This window comes from Schistocerca nitens, chromosome 2 (genome assembly GCF_023898315.1).
Source record: "Schistocerca nitens isolate TAMUIC-IGC-003100 chromosome 2, iqSchNite1.1, whole genome shotgun sequence".
Classification (NCBI taxonomy): Eukaryota; Metazoa; Arthropoda; class Insecta; order Orthoptera; family Acrididae; genus Schistocerca; species Schistocerca nitens.
The window spans coordinates 315,559,572-315,579,603 of NC_064615.1; the positions used below are offsets into that span (position 1 = coordinate 315,559,572).

The 20,032-nt window shown below is 41.4% G+C and overlaps 1 protein-coding gene across 1 annotated transcript in view; it reads right to left on the reverse strand.

The window, feature by feature from the left end:
• Window positions 1–12,878, reverse strand: part of LOC126236084 (ATP-binding cassette sub-family C member 4-like) — a 370,212-nt gene extending 357,334 nt beyond the window's left edge. The window contains exon 1 of the mRNA XM_049945147.1: window positions 12,725–12,878. Coding sequence (XP_049801104.1) covers window positions 12,725–12,798 — 74 coding nt within the window. The 5' untranslated portion in view covers window positions 12,799–12,878. The remainder of the gene's footprint in view (window positions 1–12,724) is intronic.
• Window positions 12,879–20,032: the final 7,154 nt, after the last annotated feature.

Sequence of the window (20,032 nt, forward strand, 5' to 3'; positions counted from 1 at the left end):
CTTCGCATGCTGCGTAATGACAGTGCAGTATGTTACATAGTGCATACAATTACTGAATTTTTTACTCACGAGAACATTTCAGTAGTTTCGCTGGAACCTGCCCCTAGAGATGAGAATTTGGCTACCCCCTCCCCCTCCCACAATATAAAATTTATATTTGAAGGCGAATCGAAACGTAATAGCAACCTGTATCTTACCAACAGTTAACATTTGTGACATTGACAGGTACATCTATACTCTGCAAGCCGCCTTACGGTGTGTGGCGGACGATACTTTGTGTCCAACTGTCACTTGTTCCTCTTCCTGTTCCATTTGCGAATAGTTCACGGAAAGAAAGAAAGAAAGAAAGAAAGTAATCCCCCGTGCGTGCTCGAATTTCTTTAATTTTGCCTTCCTGGTCTTCTCGCGAGATACGCGTTGGAGGAAGCAATTTTTTGGTTGACTGTTACATATATACTACACCGTCTTGTGATCCAAGCAGCGTGTCTCTGAATCTCTTAGAGAACTTCCTCTGGAAAATTACAGAAGTTCCTCAAACACAGAAACAAGTTACACTATAGTCTAGTACTTGTAAGCTGTTTCCTTAGTAGATGCGCTCAAACTTCCTAGAACTCGCCCGACAAAACCAAGCTTTCCATTTGCATTCCGGACAACTTATTTCATGAGTGGAATTCATTTTTATAGCTTCGCAGTGTTACGCCAAGATAACCATGTAGCAGAGTTCAAAATTGACCATTAATATTGTAATCTGAAATAATTAAATCTTTCCTTGACTACATTCGAATAACTGAGTGAAATAAGTTACTAACCTGAAAATTAAGCGAATATAAATTGTCATGACGTTAATCTAATCACCATAATAAACCATATGATATATGAAACTGTCCTGAAGTTTACAGGGTGTCAGTGAAGCACCCTATAGCTGCTGGTTCGATGACACATTCATATCTTATTGGCTACTTGTTTTTTAGATTTCAGTTTCATAACATCCTTGAGTTAAAGACCAGATGATACGAAATGTCAGTTACATAACTGCTCATGTTATTATCTCGAATTCGGACCTTGTGGAGCATTAACTAAATGACTTTTTTTCTCGACTTTAACTGTGTTTCAGCGTCCTAGTCATAACTGTGATGTGGGTTCATAGGGTGTAGTGCTATGTGTCATGTGCTATGTGCGCATTCGCATGAATCGCTACGAAAGCCACAACACGGTGTTGGCACCTTTCTTATACCTTTAAACGGCACAGACACGGCCGTCAAACTTAACGTCGCCATCCAATAAGTGGATCATCATCTAGGACCTATCATTCCTTCACTTCCTAGGTATTTAACCCTGCATTGCTACTGGTGGATCTCCCGGACCCTGACTTGTGTGAGCGATTCGTTTTCGTTTGGTTCACAGCTCTGCACACGAGCAGCGTTCCTTGTAGCTTCCTAGCTTACACATCTGTGCCATTTGCTCGTCAAGTGACGGCGGAAGTCCACCGTCTAGGAACGCTTGTAGCGTGTTTGGGTCTGCCAGACCGACCATAGGAAGTAGGTAAGTACTTGTTGGGGCTATAAGACCCAGAGTAGCAATGATGGTATCGTTTGTTCCAACACAAATACGTTTGTAGCACACACGTCACCATATCAACCGACCTCTCAAAAGATCGGTCAACAGACTGGCGGGTTTCGAACAGCAAGACCATGGAAGTGTGAACTAGAGTACGGTGCCTTAGAGAGAGGACGGTGCTATGGGTGTAAAGATAGCAGAAAGCAATATGTTTGTTACAAATGCTCTAAGTTTGTGTGACTCAAAAAAAACGCTCAAGTTTAATTTGTAAATACTGCATGTAGTGGCCTGGTGTGGTAAAACATGTGGAAACAGTACGTTCAAAAGGCATTGTGTAGACTCTCCGTTTACTTACAACGTTTTCGTACATGTTTTCTACTCATCTGTTCATACCTGAGTTTGGTTTTCGTAGCTTTCATTGTTCTACTTCGTGTGCTATGGCACACGACAGTCACATTGTGTAGCCATTTTTGTCCTGTAACGTACGTAAATGTTAGAATCACTGTCTAATTTGCTTACGAAGTAATAAAGGACAGCAATTAACTCAAACCCAAAGCAAAACGTGTTTGTTTACTTCATCTAGACAACATACGTGAATGTGAAGCCCTTTTGTGCTCCATATCCTTAACAAATCAGACTGATACGCAGGTCGGGTCTGTGAGATCCCTCTTAGCAACGGTGATACAAACGAACACAGCAGCAACGCAGGGTTAATCAAGGACATTAACGCACTGCCATGTGAAGACATTTATTCCATCACGACTTGAGATGGCTGCCCCTGGATCAAGCATCACTGTATTAATGTACATTACCTACGTCAGCTGCGTAGGAAGATATAACTACATCCATACAGAATTACATAAGAACGGTACGTCAAAATAATACACTTAACACACGCAGAAACTTCCTGGAAGATTAAAACTGTGTGCCGGACTGACTCTCGAACTCGGGACCTTTGCCTTTCGCGGGCAAGCGTCTAGCGGGATCACTCAGAACATAATTTCATACGAACATAAGGAGAGAAAATGTGCAAATCGTCTAGCTCCTTCGTGTGAAACTCAGCTCAATGGATCATATTTATTGATAAGAAAATACGCTAGATGCAAGTTCTTTAACAGCGTATCGGTGTGCTGTCCCCGTTCTAGTTTGTTATCCACTTGGACGCCATGGAATTTCACACTGAGGCTTTCACTCACTGGATGGCCATCAGTTTTGGTCACTGACACCACCTAGACATTTTTATTTCTTTGAAACTGTGCTATTACGATCTACCATATTATAAAACTGTTTGCTCTGAACCATTGGTAAGTTTGTTCAGCTATCATCTTGCCTGTGTTTGGTATGGATGAGTTTGAGTACTTGATTTATGTGTTTGCGCAATTAGCAGACATTAACCTTTTGAAGATTTCTTTAAAGTTAGCGTGGGTTAGAAACAGAAGTCGTTCCAATACTGAAACTTGTGGACTCTGGTTCAAATGGCTCTGAGTACTATGGAATTTAACTGCTGAGGTCATCAGTCCCCTAGAACTTAGAACTACTTAAACCTAACTAACCTAAGGACATCACACACATCCATGCCCGAGGCAGGATTCGAACCTGCGACCGTAGCGGTGGCGCGGTTCAAGACTGTAGCGCCTAGAACCGCTCGGCCACTCCGGCCGGCTCGATATCTTATGTTTCATCAATTTGGATTTGGTTTATCTCCCATAGTACAGTTTGTCAGCGTGACCGTCAGCTTTCTGTTGTGAAGAAAAGGCTCTATCCACGGAAAAGGGACGTCATTAACGCCATAACATTTTAGATACTCAAGTAGAATTTTTGGTTTATATTTTATTTACGGGAATCAGTTACTGAAACCACACTGGAAATCAGTTAACCGCGTTCTTCTCAAAATAGCGTCACTTTTAAAAACTGAAAAGGGTTAGAATATAGTAACAGCATGTTTGATGATCCCTATTCTTGTCGATGCGTAAACAACTACACACTTAAGCATGTCAGAAAACATGCCTAGTCGCTAACTGTTTACACAAATCGGAGAAAGGGGGGGGGGGGAGATCAGGAAGGGAGATATTTCAAGTCAGCGTATATTTGCTATCGTAGCTAGCAATCTACTGATCGACTGAGATACAAAATAACATAGTACTCCATCTCTGAATTGTCAAAAATGGTTCAAATGGCTCTGAGCACTATGGGACTCAACTGCTAAGGTCATTAGTCCCCTAGAACTTAGAACTAGTTAAACCTAACTAACCTAAGGACATCACAAATATCCATGCCCGAGGCAGGATTCGAACCTGCGACCGTAGCGGTCTCGCGGTTCAAGGCTGCAGCGCCTTTAACCGCTCGGCCACTTCGGCCGGCTCTGAATTGTCAGTTTATGATAAGTGACACATGTAATGTGTATACGGTTTGAGAAACAATAGTAGTAAGTGAAGAGTATCTTGTTGTTATTCACCTGTTCCATGCAAGCACTTACATAGCTGTAATTTTCGAGTTAACAATTTTATCTTCGCGTCCTACTACCGCACAATGGCACAGGTTGTCCACCGAATCACACATGTGAAATCAACTTTCATGACACACGAACTTCAATCAATCCCCTCCCCCCCCCCCCCCCCCTCAACCCCAGAGCCCCATGATGACTGAATTATGAAACTCCGAAGTGCATCATGGGATCATAAACAGAGTAATCGGTTGCCTTCAGAGACAATTTAATAATTTTCGCAACGTTCTTAGGGACTGTGTACCTGAAACTATAACTGTCTGTTTAATTAAGGCAAGACAGGGAGCAACTGCAGCAGTTGCTTCTAGTGTCTTGCTGACAGCTTGCGAAATGAGTATCAGTACAAACTGGATCGCACCCTGGCAACTCAGTCCGGACACAAGCGGGGTGTTTTGTACTGCCTCGTCCAGACGCATTCCATCCAGGAAGATTTTCGCGGTGCTCCTGTCGCGCGGCCGTCGCGTCAGCTGTCTTAAATATAGTGGCCGTGGCGACCGCGCACCCTACATAGGCGAGACTCGGTGGTAACCAACCTCAACCGGTTCGCACTAGGTCCGCGCTTCCTCGGAAGCCAACCGCGCCGCCCGCTGCCGGCCGCAGCGCCGCGCGTGCAGCCAGCGGGCGCAAACGCCGCCTCAGTCCTTTGTGCGCCGGCCGCTGCACGCGGGATTTCTACCCACCTTGGCACGCAGGTGTAATCACAGACCCAACTGGCTGTCAACTGACCACAAAAATACTATGAAAAGGGAGGCAGCGCCCCATTTCTCCTATCAGAGTGAGGCACTGCGGCTTATCTGCAACTGCTCCAGACTGCTACAAGGTCGAGTGGGTAAATCAGGTCAAGTTCGCTGTACGATTCCTACGGGAGTCTTTAAATCGTTGCACAACAACTGAGATGAAGGATGGGGGCAAATGAGCCCTTATTCACGTTGGAAATTGTCAGATCAGGCCTTCTACGATCAGGGGGTTGAGGATGGAAAAGTGTTGTGTTTTTCAGTTCGATGACTGGTTTGATTTATCTCTCCTCGTTAGTCTATGCTCTGCAAGCTTCTTCATCTCTACGTAATTACCGCAGCTTACATACATTTGAACCTTCTTACTGCAGTCAAGACTTCTTCTCTCTCTACAACTTTTACTCCGTAACCAAATTGCCAATTCCTTGATGCCTCAGAAAGTGTCCTATAACCGATTCCTTCTTTTGGTTAAGTTGCCCCATTTATTTTTTTTCTCCACAATTCGATTCAGTACCTCATCACGAGCAGTCAGGTCTACCCATCCAGGCTTCAGCATTTTTCTGTAGAGCTATATTTTTTAAAGTGCTATTCACTTCTTATTTGAAGTGTTTATCGTCCAGGTTTCATTTCCGTAGAGTGCTACACTCTATATAAATACCTTCAGAAAAGACTTCCTAACACTTAAATTTGTTTTCGATGTTAACAAATTTTTCTTTTGCAGAAACACTTTTGTTGCTATGCCAGTCTGCATTTGGTTTCCACCCTACTTCGGTCATCGTCACTTATTTTGCTGCCCAAATAACAAAATTTGTCTCCTGTTTGTGCGTCCCGTTTCCTAATCCAATCGCCTGATTTAATTCGACTTTATTTCATTACTCTTGCTTTACTTTTGTTGATCATCCTATAACCTCTTTTCGAGACACTTTGGCGCAATTATAATACCATCGACGGCAAACCTCAAAATTTTCATTTCTTCTTCCTGAATTATAATTTTCTATCCAAATTTGTCTTTGGTTTAGTTCACAGTTTGTTCAGTGTAGGGATTGGAAATCTTCGGGGATAGGCTACAGTCCTATCTTAATTACCTTTTCGACCACTTCTTCCCTTTCATGTCCTCAGACTGTTATGACTGCAATTTGGTTTCTGTATAAGTTGTAGATCACCTTTCGGTCCCCGTATTTATCCCAGCTACGTTCAGAATTGCAAAGAGATTAGAACTACGATAATACAGTGGTCTTTATAAACAGACTTTTTTCCCGTTAAAAAGTATTTCTCTAAATGTTAAGAGAGCCTTCCACCGTGATCCAAAGTAGTAGACAAAAAATTTGTATAATTTACCTCAGATTTCCGCGAGTTATTTCTGTTCACACGGCCTAAGCTGCATTGAAACAGATTTTTTCAAAAGTAGATGTGTGGAATAAATTTGTTTCTGAACCACTGTGGCCTTTCTCTACATGGATTTTTTACAATTACAAGCTGTTCTTACTGTCAGCCTTTGATGGATTCTTCAAAGAAATGCATCCGGCTGGTAGGTCTCGAACTCATGACCTTACAAAACGGCGAGACAACCTAAACTTTAACGTCATATTCTCCATTATCACAAGCTTTATATTCGTATGCTATTGTCCCCAAAACTGAAATTGCTTCTAAGGAATTTAATAACGAACATATGCGATATATTGTAATCGATTCTTCTTTTAATTCCAAAAGCGGGATTCAAAGTAGACAGTGTCGCTGCGACCAGCTTTAATCTTACGTTTTCGTCTTATTACGAACCTTACTGATAGTGACTATTTTCATCTCAGAACGATCCTTATCGCATTTCCATACACACAGGTCTTCAATGTGTACAGTCTAATTCCTGCTTGGTTTCCGAACTTACGTAAGCCTCCAGTGATGAGACTAAAGCTCAGAGCACATCGCTAAGTAACAAGGAGTGGACGATGATTGTTGATAGATGTATTCCAGCAGTATTGTATCATTGTGTAAACATTCATTCCGGTTTTACGTGTGAGTCAGGTTCTAAGCAATAGACCAAATTACTCGTTCTAATATTAGCATTTCTTTTATTTGACGTCCTTGGCGCCGGAACGCCAGAACTTAAAAATACTTCGTCGTGATTTAAGGTGAGGATCTGAGACACGTGTAATTATCTCATTTTCAGGTAGGAAAGCGACCGGAAAGAATTGATTGAATTAGGAAAGAACTAAAGCATACAAATTAAACTTTTTTTTCTTATTCTTCCAGTGGGGAAAAGCAAGTCACACTTTTAAAGATATTAGTATATCATTCTGTGATTCCACCCTTCCAAAACTTTACGTTTTCTTTTTTAGGTTTAAAATATCATTGAATGCTACGTCATTAGAGACAAAAGGTCTCAGAGTTTAGACGCATCGGGGAATATGAGGACTATGCTCTAGATTACGCCTACACGACCACCCAGCCATTTAGAGTAAATGGCCCTGAGAATATAAAAATGATTGAAATATTCCATGTTTTACATAAAGCGAAAGTCACTTTTATGAAAGAGTGATATCTGGTTTTACTGCGAAGGAATTCACATATACGTCCATATCATCAGGTAACTGAGGCACCGATGACTGTAAGTGCGTTGAACTTGTATTTATTTTGGTACAAGCACATGCTTGTGTGACAGCATATATTTCACATCCGATGTAAAACATTGTAAATGAATGTATTTAGTGATAGTTTATTACCGAAAAATATCTCGAACATATAAAAAGAGGCACAACAGTGAGACGACTCCGTTCCTTACTGTTAGGCCAGTTCCAGACATTGGAAAGATCTTTTCAAGCGTTTCCGTATCGCCCCGTGTAAAGTTGACTCTACTAGTGACTGCTGACAGTTGTGCAGCTGTAAAATAATAAAAGGCGTCAGCAGATCTATATCTGATTCCAACGATTGCTACAAAAACGTTCACTCTGGCAGTTGTAGAAACAGTTAACAGGAACTAAACTTCAACCGAATGTTCTTTCCAGACAATGAAATGCACCCTGGTATTGATCCATTCCACCAGCTCCACCCTGTTCCGTCCCTGTGCTACCCCACACTGGGGAACCCCAGCCCCTACGTCTTTCCCTCTCCATACCATGGGCCAGCTCACACCCCAGCCCTCGATTGTATTTCTGTCCCCTTCCATCCACTCCCCACAATTACCCTCACGTCTTCTTTGCCCGCCTCACTGTCTTGTCTGCTACAGCCAAGCCAGACCGCTACTCTTTTGCTCCTGGAGTACCAGTTATTCTTCGTTTCTTCTGTCCTGTTGACACATAATGTGAAACCGAATATCGCACTGTACTAATTTGGCACAATTCTATGGAAAACCACATAGAAATACATATTCTGTTTGTGAGGAGAAAAAGAAACCGACGCTTTCTGTTGACGTTGGGAGTCCTATGAACACGAGACAGCAGTATTTGATTGGGTTGAATCCTTCCATGCATTGCAAAAACGAAATTGCAAGTATCTGCGGAAACATCGACAAAAAATGCACCTGTCGAGTCTTAGAAGAGACACCCGGTATATAAAAGAAATATTTATTTATTTCGTTCGTTTCGACCCTTTTGGATCACGGATCACATGTTCAGTACGTCTTCTTTCTTATCGTTCTATTGCTCCTCTTTCGTTCTATTGCTCCTCCTGGTTCTTGGGCTTCCACTGTATTCCTTTAGCTGGATCTATCCTGCACTACTGCGTGCGGATTGTTTTCGCTTATTCCAATCCTCCTGACACATTCATCCCGTTGTTCCCTGTTAATCATGTTGCGTCCCATATCTTCTTGGTCAACGTGCTGTCGTCCGTCCTTTGCAAATCTGTCTTCCGTATCATGCTTGAAACTAGTTCCAAATTCTCATAGAGTTCCTGAGTTGATCTACATGTCAAGACTTCTTGTTTTTTCGTACCTGAGATGTTTCTCAAGATCTTTCGGCATATATGATGTGAAGGCTGTGACAGAAACGAAGGTGCAGCGTCTGTGCTCCAGAGGAGCGGCTGCAAAACGCGCAAGTTTACGAATTACGCCTTAGGTCTGTTTCGACTGGCGGACCCTCGCCTGCAAGGCAGTACGAGGAGCGGTCTGTGATCGTGGAACATGTGATCAGCAAGTCGCCAATATTTCCAGCCCTTATTGCCAGTCCTGGTGAATCCTGATGATGCCACTGCTTCTTCAGTCAAGCAGCTTCTCGTTTGGCCTCGCAAGGGCTGAGTGGATCCCTACCAGACCTCCCTACCTCAGAAAAAATCTGAGGAAGTACCAGGAATCGAACCTGGCTCCTTTCACACCGGAGGCAGCGGCGCTAACCATTCAGTTACGGACGAAACAAAAATAAAAAACACAGCTGAATTTTAAGTTTTTTCGGAGGTTTTCTCCGTCAACGGGTGGCAGTTTCGGTGTTTAGTTCAGGTGCATTGCTCCTGGGAAATCAATGACATCGAAACATCTGCATCTTCGATGTGTACTTTCGTCGACGAAAGTACAAAGCAAAGGTGCATAAAACTGCAGCTAGTTCGATACCAGTGCATTTCTCACGAGGAAAGTAGGCATTAAAGATGAACAGTAATGCGGACATTTCGACGTCGTTGGTTTCCTAGGAGCAATATACATGAAGTAAACACCGCAACTGCCGCTTGATGAGTAAGCAAAACCTCCGGAACCTCCCGTAAATAAATAACTTAAAATTTAGTGATTGGTTTCGTTGTGTTTTTATTTATATTTTAAACAGGCATACGTGGAAACAGCCTGCCAAATCTGTGTACATATAAACTTACAAGTCATTTGGTAAAGGGAACTTTGTCATTATGTATCGTTCTATTTCCAGTTCCTCTTACGCGTCAGACAATGGAGGCTAATAAGAGGAAGACTAACCTCCTCATATTCTGTTACAGCAACATGTGAAGAACATTATATAGACCAATATATGCCATCCCAGATGACAAAAGACAGAAGCTGATTACAAAAATTCACATCTACTCTTACACAAATATTCTGGAACATCAATCCACAACGCACTGTGTAGGGTTCATTCTACTATTATTTGTCAATCCCCTCCATGTTCCAGATGCAAATAAAGCACAGGAGAAATTACTGCTTACTTTCAATAATATAAATAAGAGAAGCAGCAATATTGTTTTAAACTTGTCCAGTACCTTTTGATGAAAGTAATGTTGTCTTTCGTCTGAAGATTTCCATTTAAAGTCCTTGACTATCTCTATAATTTTTGTACTGACAAGTGGATATGTAAAAGTCAGACATTAAACTTCCAGATTCTTTCAATTTTGTCTTGTCACACAACGTGGTGAGTATCTCAAACACTGCATCCGTACTCTTAAATAAGTCACGAAAGTGCTGTGGATCTAAATACATTTACAGATGTGCTACATGTTCTCAGAGCTCTTCTACTTAATCAAGGTTGTAAATTTACTTTTCCTAAAATCGGCTGTGTGCATTTATCCTACTTTACATTGCTACGCAAAGTAACCCGCTCACATTTAATCCAAATGACTCAGACCGACATCATACCACTAACGTTAGAATCCAAAGCTCCGGAGTCATCTTTTTACAGTAATTAGGAGTATTTCATAAACATATATAAATGTTTCATATTTGAAGTATATTGTTAACATGCTTACAGAGCTGGTTGTCCATTAGCATCCACATAGGGCGTGGAGGGTTGAAACAACAATAAAGAAACAAAATTGGCATATTTGTCGTAGTCAAAGAAGCTAGAGAAAGTGTGACCAGTAATACCGGTTGCTTTTGACGGAAGACGGAATGTGAAACAGCAGTAAGGGTGCAATGCTGCCCTTAGCCTGTACGCAGCGGCTGCGAGTCGCAGAGCAGTGAATGCGTGGGCGGACGCGCCTGTCTGCCTAGTGAACGCGCACCGCTACGACTCGCCCATTCACTGCCAGCGAGCGCTGCGAAAGACGAACAGCTGCCTCACGCGATGCTCGCTCTTCGCTCTCCATCCTGTGCCACAGCTAGCTAGCACAGCACATGCCAACAACCATAGAGACTAACGTACAGCAAGTTAGTGCATGGTAAAGGAAAGAGCACGTGGCTAATACGATAAAACTGAGGTCAACAGTAATGTTTTTAAGCGCGGAGGAGGAACGAATGACCGTTTTAGACTGTTCTACTTGCCAAAGATAATAGACAGTTGCAGCAACTAGTAATTAAACGTGTTTTTTATTATTTCTTCGTTTATTCGATGAAAATCTTCTTCCTAGCGAAACAGTCATTCAATTAAATTGCCAACTTTGCAAAAGAAAATTCGGAGTCGATCGGTATTTAACTTTGACAGATGATGCTTTACCATTTCTCCGCTGATCATAAGGGCATCGGTGATCTCATGATGAACTAATAGCAACAGTTGATCAGAAGTTTCAGTTAACATTTGTAATGATTAGAAATACAAGTGTGCAATTGTTGCTTATACTTTAATCGAAGGCGACTTTTCTTTTTTGCGGGAAGTGTTTCTACCTTTAAGGCTGCATGGAAGTAATTAAGTAAAGATGAAATTGTATCGCATTCAAAAATTCTAGCGTTTATAAGACATAACAGAAAATTAAATATTCATTGAATCGCCCGATGTTCAACAAGAAGAGTTTAAAAGCAACTGGTTGTTTTCAATAAGGTGACGCGCAACTCGATCGTTTTTATTGAGAATGGATCCTCAGCTGGAATGAATAATTGTTCACATGATTCAGTCCCGCCAGCAGTAGATTTCTTCTTTTTTTTGTACTGTTGGACAATTTCCGTCATTGGACTGCGATCAAGTTCGTGCAAAAAATTCATGGGTGTCCATTACACTATGCCTGTTTCCATGTGCAGAGACTTGAATGGTATAACGCGCCATCGATAAATTTTTTTGTAAAGATTCTCGATTATAGTCTAATGTCAGAAGTTGTACAAAAGCACAACGAGTAAATGAAGAAAATGACAACTGCAGGTGGCTTTAAATCATTTAAATGTGACATACAATTGTTGTGCAAAATATAATTTTTCAAAAACGTGTCTAGGAGCTGTAAATCGTCGCCCCCTTATGATAAAAACTAGTTCAATTCTAGTGTTTTTGCACAGTGCAACACGAGATTAGACGCATTTGATTTCGTGCTGCCTGTTGTAGTCTACATTTCAAAGACGTTATACAAGAGGGAAAGAAAAGGAATGAAGTTGTTTCGATACTGACTCTTTGTCAATCTTGTCCAAATATTGTTCCGGAAGCACGGAAAACGGACTTAAATGGAATGAAGTACACATTTCTTTTATGTTGCACTACTTATGTGGAGTACGCGACTGTAACAACGGAACCAAAATCTTTACTCCACAAACACCAGAAATTTACGACCACCGACCGGTAGACAACAGAACTTGTCGAGCAAACCTCACACTTAAAACATCATTTCCATTATCCCCCTCTTTTTTTCTTGTTGATGTACTTCGTAAACGAAGAAAGTAAATAGGTCGAACGCTATTTTTAGCCACAACCCGCTTCTCGTGACAATGAGGCACGTGCAATACGTCTGATACCCGCGAAGGTATCATTATCCTCCGACTTCATAGAGCGCATTCTTTTAAAACCAGGCATACAAACATTTCACCTTTCTAAACCCATAAGTCTTGAAGCTGTCAGACGTTACTGAATGCCACAATCTAAACTGTCCCAGTAATGCATTGCTGTCAAAGCGTCCTAATGTATGCATTATTGTGGAAAAATAAAAGTCCCAAAAAATAAAAATAAATGATAAAATTATAAGCCGTTCATTATTCCCAACCTGCAACGTTAGGGAGTTTCAGAAAAAATATTCAGAATTTAAAGAAATATCACCGCGGCATTGTCAATGGTACAGACGGGGGTTTGGCGTCTGTCGTTGCTGGAGGGGTAGAGAGACGCGAGCGTGTACTCACCACATATACAGCCTGGACACGGGGTTGGCTGTCAGCCGGGGGTTGGGCTCGCTTCGGTACGTCTTGGAGTCCATTCTAGTAGCGGTCGGCTCGCGGCTCCCCTCTCATCGCAGTCTTGCCACACGCCTCGGCCGCACCTCGCGCCACCAGCTCGCATCGAGCACTGCCGCCGACCGGGCGCGCGCATGCTTATATTCGCCCCTCTTATCTCCCCCGCCACAATGTCCTTTCTGCCGAAGTGCTGCCAGCAATTTGCACGACCTTGTTGACGCTCTCCGTTGGTCATCAGCTGACGCTGGCGTACACGCACAGCTTCCTTCACGCACCTGGTTAGCATTTACTTCAGCACTTTATACAGCAATCATCCACCTGCCCCAAAGTTGCAGAAGAAACAAGACGCCCATTTAGCGTACATCAGGTATTTCCTCAAATATGTAATTAAAAATTTCTCAGTGGGCGACATCAGAATAATGTATTAGTTTGGTGCATAAATTTGTAGCGTTTTTCCGTAATTTTAATAAACTCGACAGACAACATAAAAGAGACGTTAGTTATCAAGAACATATTCTCCTTCACTAATTACAACAGTCTACCAACACTGGGGTAGCTCTTTGGTTCCGCGACTGTAGAAATCATGTGGTTTTGAGGCGAAGAAGAAGCCATGTTCGAAAGGCATTTTCATCCAGAAAGAGAGTTCCTTGAAGATTGTTCGATAGAGAGCGGAAAAGTGAAAATCTGAGAGCGCAGGATCAGGTGAATAAGGCTGGGTGAGGTATAACTCCCCAACCCAACTCCTGTATAGTGTTTTTGTCAGTCTAGCAGAATGTTGGCAGGCGTTATCGTGGAGTAGCATCACTTTACGCAGTGTTTCTGGTCGTTGATATTGGACCGAGTCTGCAAGACGTCAGAGTTGTTGGCCATAAATGTTAGGAGCGATGGTTACACCTCGAGAAAGCAATTCGTAACACACCACACCGTCGCTGTTCCACCAGATGCATAACATCTGTTTTGGATATGCGCAGGTATTTTTACGGGTAGCTGCTGCTTTCTTTGGGCTCAGCCATTCCTGTCTTTTCCTTACGTTTTCATAAAGACACAATTTCTCGTCACCAGTAACAATACAAGATGGGAATGGTCGGTTGTGTTCACGAGCCAGTTGATGACGAGCAATCAAAGATGCACATGTAGCCACCCACCGATTTTTGGGATTTTGGCTTAGAGCATGCGGTACCCATAGTCCCGATTTTTGAACCTTCCCCATTACATGCAAAAGTCGCACGTGATGGAATGATAGCAGTTCATTACATTTGCCAGGTGTCGAGTACACTGATGTGGATCGTTGTGGATTAATGCATTTAAATTATCATCATACACTGAAGATCTTACTGAAAATGGAGAGTCACTAATATCAAAACGATCCTCCCTAAAACGAGAAAACCATTTGCTTGTCTTGTTCTGTCCAGTGGCCTTATCCCCATAAACGGTGCAAATGTCTCTGGCTGCCTCCACTGCTGCCACCCTTACAAGTCTGAAATGTTCAATTTCTCCATTTGGCTCTCCATTTCCTAGCGTCCATAGCGCCACTCACTATCTCCAAATGACAATATGTAAACTTAAATATAGAAACAGTGAAGTTCAAATAAAAATGATGATTGATAAATAAACCCATAGCAACCGGAATTAAACCAGCAAATACAGATGGGTTATGCTTACATGTTGTCAGTACAAGCTCAGACGGCAGAAAGAGTAAGAAAACAGGCAGAAGACACGTGAAGTAATATTTGCCGTTTGTTCTCAGAGATATAAAAACATGCAAAATAAAAACGAACTTAAGCACAAACGTAATATATGATTTTACGTAAGATAATTGTTGGACGAAAAATACAAGCCACATTGATGAAGAACAATTTCTTTTTATGGCACACTTGTAAATCTGCAGTTTCATTCAATTTTTACCCGTGTTGGTCTATCGTATAATTTCTTATAAGTCATTGAGTAGATTTGTTGGAGTCATTGCTGGATGGCGGGAAACTCATCAAACACATGTAATTCTTTCGAAAAAATGTTACGTAAGCTATTAAAAATATCTCGGATGCGCAAGGAGGTGGAGGGTGTGTGGCTTCTGTTAAAGTATGATGTAACGAAAGAACATGAATAGTGTTCAGTCATTCACCTTCGAACAGATCGTCTCCAACTTCCCTTAGCTGCCCGCTGAAAACCATCCAAATCGCAATAAAAGTTATTTGTATGACAAGGAGATAGGATGGTAATTACTTTTAAATAATTAACAGAGCTAAATAAAATAACTATTAAACCAGCAAATACAGTTGGGTTATGCTTACATGTTGTCAGTACAAGCTCAGACGGCAGAAAGAGTAAGAAAACAGGCAGAAGACACGTGAAGTAATATTTGCCGTTTGTTCTCAGAGATATAAAACTCCTATCTTACACAGCTCTAAAAAATTCGTTACATGTAAATGTACATTATGATCATAAAGGTTTCGCTGGTTTCTTGACAAGTAGCACCCAAGCAAAGTATTTCATCAAATACGTTCAAGAACAAACAGGATTTTTGGTGTACTGGATCATTTTAAACATCAGCTAAACATAAAATAAAAGGCAACGCTGTATCTGACCCTAAAAAGTGGAACGAGTCGGTTAGTTTACAGTTAAAACACATTTTCTCGTTAAAAAAGAATATGGCAACAGTTGACCATTTACATGCTTGTCCTGTACATTAACCTTAAGCTACCGCCAACAAGAACAGCTTTGACAACTTTCACAGAGCAGTCATCTTACCTCACGGAAACATAGTGACCGTCTTGTAATTATTATTATTATTATTATTATTATTATTATTATTATTATTATTATTATTATGTATTTCTTTATTTACATTTTTATGGCCTTAATTGGACCACTCTAGCCAACTTTATACGAAGAATTTTTCAGTTTCCTGTCAGCCCAGTACTTCTTCTTTCTCTCGGATCTCATCCTTCTTTCTTCATCGCAAATCACCCTTCCTATTGTCTGTTTGTTGATTCTCGTTTGCAGTCTGGTTTGTTTGTCTGTGAGTTTCCTGCTTTTGTCAGTTTTGTTTCTTAGGTCTTCCAATGTAATCTGTAGCTCATCCATATCTTCCTTGATTTCTGTAATCCACTTAATGTTGCACTTACTATTTCACAATTTTTCTATTATTCCCTGATGATCCTGTTCTCTGGTGTTCTGGTCAGATGTCCGAAAAATGAAATTCGTTTCTTCCTGATTGTACTCATTACCGGTTCTATTTCCTTGTAGACTGTTACATTTGTAGCTACACTCCAGTGTCCATCTTTCTGGTACGATTTGTTGATGCACGTTCTGATGATTCTTCTCTCTATTTTGAGTATTTTGTCTATTTGTGCAGTGTTAGTTGCTTTGAAAATGGTTTCACTTGTGTATGTTATTTCTGGTTGAGTGACTGTTTTGTCGTGTTCTAATTTTGTTGCTATTGACAGGCTCTTTTTGTTGTAGGTGTTCTTGGTGATATATTGTGTTCTAGTCAATTTTTATATTCTATTATGCCATGTTGGCTTTTCATTGAGGTTATATGCTATGATTTCTCCTAAATATTTAAATTTATCTACAATTTTCATTTCTTGGTTTCCTATGGCAATTTTGTTTATGAGTGGTGGGTCAGTTAACATGATGACTGTTTTTTCAAAGGATATTCCAAGACCAACTATCTGTGCTATTTCCTGTAGTGAGATAACTTGTTATTTGGTTTCCTGAATACTATTGGACAAGAGAGCAAGGTCATCAGCCAATCCTAGACAATTTAAACTTATTATTATATGAATGCTACTTTTTTTCACCCTCCGATCGGTCACGAAATGGAAACCACAATGAAAATCAAAAATGTTTTATTTGCATCATTTAGCTAAAAGCTTCACTTCTGTTAATAGTCGCCACTCAAACTTAGACATTTGCCTTAGCACGTTACCAACTTCCCAAAACCTTCGACTTAGACGGCGGCCGCCTGTAATTTCCGCCAATGCCCGACACCTGTGTGCAGCTCGTTGACTGTGCCAATGTGCGTCCCTCATAGCCAGCGGTTAATGTGAGCGAAGAGATGACAATCAGAGGGAGCCAAGTCTGGACTATATGGTGGGTGATCAAACACTTCCCATCGAAAACGCTGCAGGAGAGTGTTCATTGCACCTGCAGTGTGCGGCCGAAAACGGTCATGAAGAAGGAAACGCACGACAGTTACCGTATGTGGGCTGCGTGAAATCAGGCGAAACCACTCAACAGGCACTTCACATTTGGCGTTGAGACATTACTGTTTTAGGCCTCTCTACGTGCTCACTGTGTGCTCAGACCTGAAACGTCCGACGTGACGCTATAGACGGGCATATTAGAGACAATGCACAACACATCATGCGCCAAGCTTCACCGGATTTTCACTGCGGTTTAAAAAAAACTTCCTTCGTATGTTTCGCCCTCAGTCCACACAAGTTTCAGCTTTTTTCAAAGTCTTCATCAGATGACCCTTATAAAAAAGTGAAATAGTAAAAATTAGGAAATTAAATTTGATACATAATTTAATTTCTTAGTATTTTACTATACCCCTCGTCCTTCTTTCGAAAACAGATAATCCAGTGATGACTTGGTAATGAGTCGAAATTTCTGTGGCCTCTGCTGAAATATATCTTCTTCTTTGCCTGTTTCCATTTTCGTTACGGGGTCGGCATTGTTATTTATGTTTTGGCAATTTAGTGAGAATTGGTGGGAGAATGCCCTTCCTTATGCCACCGCTCCACCTGGGATGGAATCTGTGTACCTCATCAGCCTGTGTCTAGAGAGTAAGCCTCATGGTCAAGTGTGAGAACGTTTTCTACTTGTTTGCATAATGTCTATCTGAGGCAGGTCTTGGGTACCAGCCCAGTATACACCTAGTCACATGTGGGAAGTCGCCTAAAAACCAGGCTGGCCGGCTCACCAGCTCGCCTCACTGAATCGCGGAAGAGGCGCGATAACATGCTGTGGTGGCCGTGCGGTTCTAGGCACTTCAGTCCGGAACCGCGTGACTGCTACGGTCGCAGGTTCGAATCCTGCCTCGGGCATGGACGTGTGTGATGTCCTTAGGTTAGTTAGGTTTAAGTAGTTCTAAGTTCTAGGGGACTGATGACCTCAGATGTTGAGTGCCATAGTGCTCAGAGCCATTTGAACCATTTGATAACATGCTGGGTTATCCAGGTGGACCTTGAGGCTGAAATATATAACAATAACAATAAAAATGCCAACATTCTTTCACCTGCTGTGTTATCTGATACGTACCAAAACGCTTCACAACATCATAAATCATTAGTCGCGAACTGAAGTTTGTAGAAATATGACAAATCACGAAAACATTTATATGTTAAAAACATTGCAAACAGCTAAGGCAAAATTACATCAGAAATTTACCAACACTTTTAAACGAGTGGGAAGCACCAAATAATACGAGATGATTATTTAATGAATATACTTATATATGTACATATAAACTTCCGAAACACTAAAATGGTCAGCTTTAAATTCACGCAAAATTCACTTCAAAGAAATTTCTGAAATTTTCATCGAGAAAGGTAAATTTTCCTCATACTTCACTGTAAGAAGGGTCGATTATACTCATGATGCCGTAGGAAGTAAAAACTTCGTCCTCTATCAGTTGTTCGAAGACAGGACTCTCCATTTCTGTATAACCGACAAGAACTTGTTTGAGGTTCTCTTCTTCATCATTGCTCAATGCAGTCTGGCGTTATGGGGTCTGTGACTCGGGGCACATTATTTTCAATGGTTTGAATTAGAATATTACACATTTTAGGTGCTTCTCCATTGCATATTTCCTAACTACTGCAAGAGATAGCAAGTTAAAGAGTAGTATCAACAAAAGAGAAGTATCAACATAACTTTTACACTTGTGGCCTCCAACCTTAAACGTAATGGGTCGTGGCATGCCTAGCAAAAACGAAAAAATCATGATCTGAAAACGCGTACGGAAAAAGTTCAGAAAATTACGAAATTCTAGGCTGGAAATTTAGTCCCTTTTCCATCAAATTTCCTGGCGCAGCATCGCCAAGTGATATTATTAGACCTAAATGTAACGTAAATCTATTGAGATGATGCATAAGCTTCTGTTTTGCATGTTGGTATTCCAGTTGCTATGGGTTTATTTATCGATTGTCATTTTTATTTGTATTTGATTGCTGCTACATGAGTTTACATGTTGTCATTTTGTCATTTTGAGATAGTGAGTGGAGCTATGTATGCTATAAAGCGGAGTGGCCAGTGGAGAAATCGGAACATTTGCGACACGTTCTTCTGGTAGTGTTCAATAGAGAGATGACAGGAGCAGAGGAAACCAGAGACATTTGCGCCATGTGTGGGGATAATGCCATTGGACAGAGCTAGACAAGTAAATGGTTTTCTCGTTATAGGGAGGATCGTATTAATATTAGTGACTCTCGACGTACACTAAGATCGGGGTTTGATGAAGATCGTTTAAACGCATTAACCTACAATGAACCACGTCAGTGGACTCGAGAACTGGCAAATGTGATGAACTGTGATTATTCGACCACGTGCGACATTTGCATGTGATGGGGAAGGTTCAAAAATCGGGTGCATGGGTACCGCATGCTCTAAGCCAAAATCACAAAAATCAGCAGGTGGCCATCTGCGCATCTCTGCTTGCTCGTCATCATTTGGCTCGTGAACAATACCAAACATTCCTATCCTGTATCGTTACTGGTGACGAGAAATGGTGTCTTTATGCTAACACAAGGAAAAGAAAGAAATGGCTGAGCCCACACAAATCAGCAACTCCCCGTACAAAGACCTGCGCGCATCCGCAAAAAATAATGTCATGTACCTGGTGGAAGAGCGATGGAGTGTTGCACTGCGAATTGCTTCCCTGAGGTGTAACCACCACTGCCGACATTTACTGTCAACAACTGAGACGTCATGCGGACACAATCCAAGAATAATGACTAGGAAGACTGCTTAAAATGCTGCTTCTCCACGATAACACCCGCCTGCGCTCTGCTAGACTGACAGAAAACACTATTCAGGCATACCGCACCCATCTTATTCACCTGATCTTACACTCTCATATTTTCACTTTTTCCGCTATCTAACACAACAACCTTCAAAGAACTTCCTTTCTGGATGAAAACGCTCTCCGAATATGGCTCGACGAGTTCTTCGCCTCAAAACCATGTGATTTCTATAGTCGCGGAATCGGAAAGTTATCCCAGTGTTGCCGAACTGGTGTAAACAGTGAAG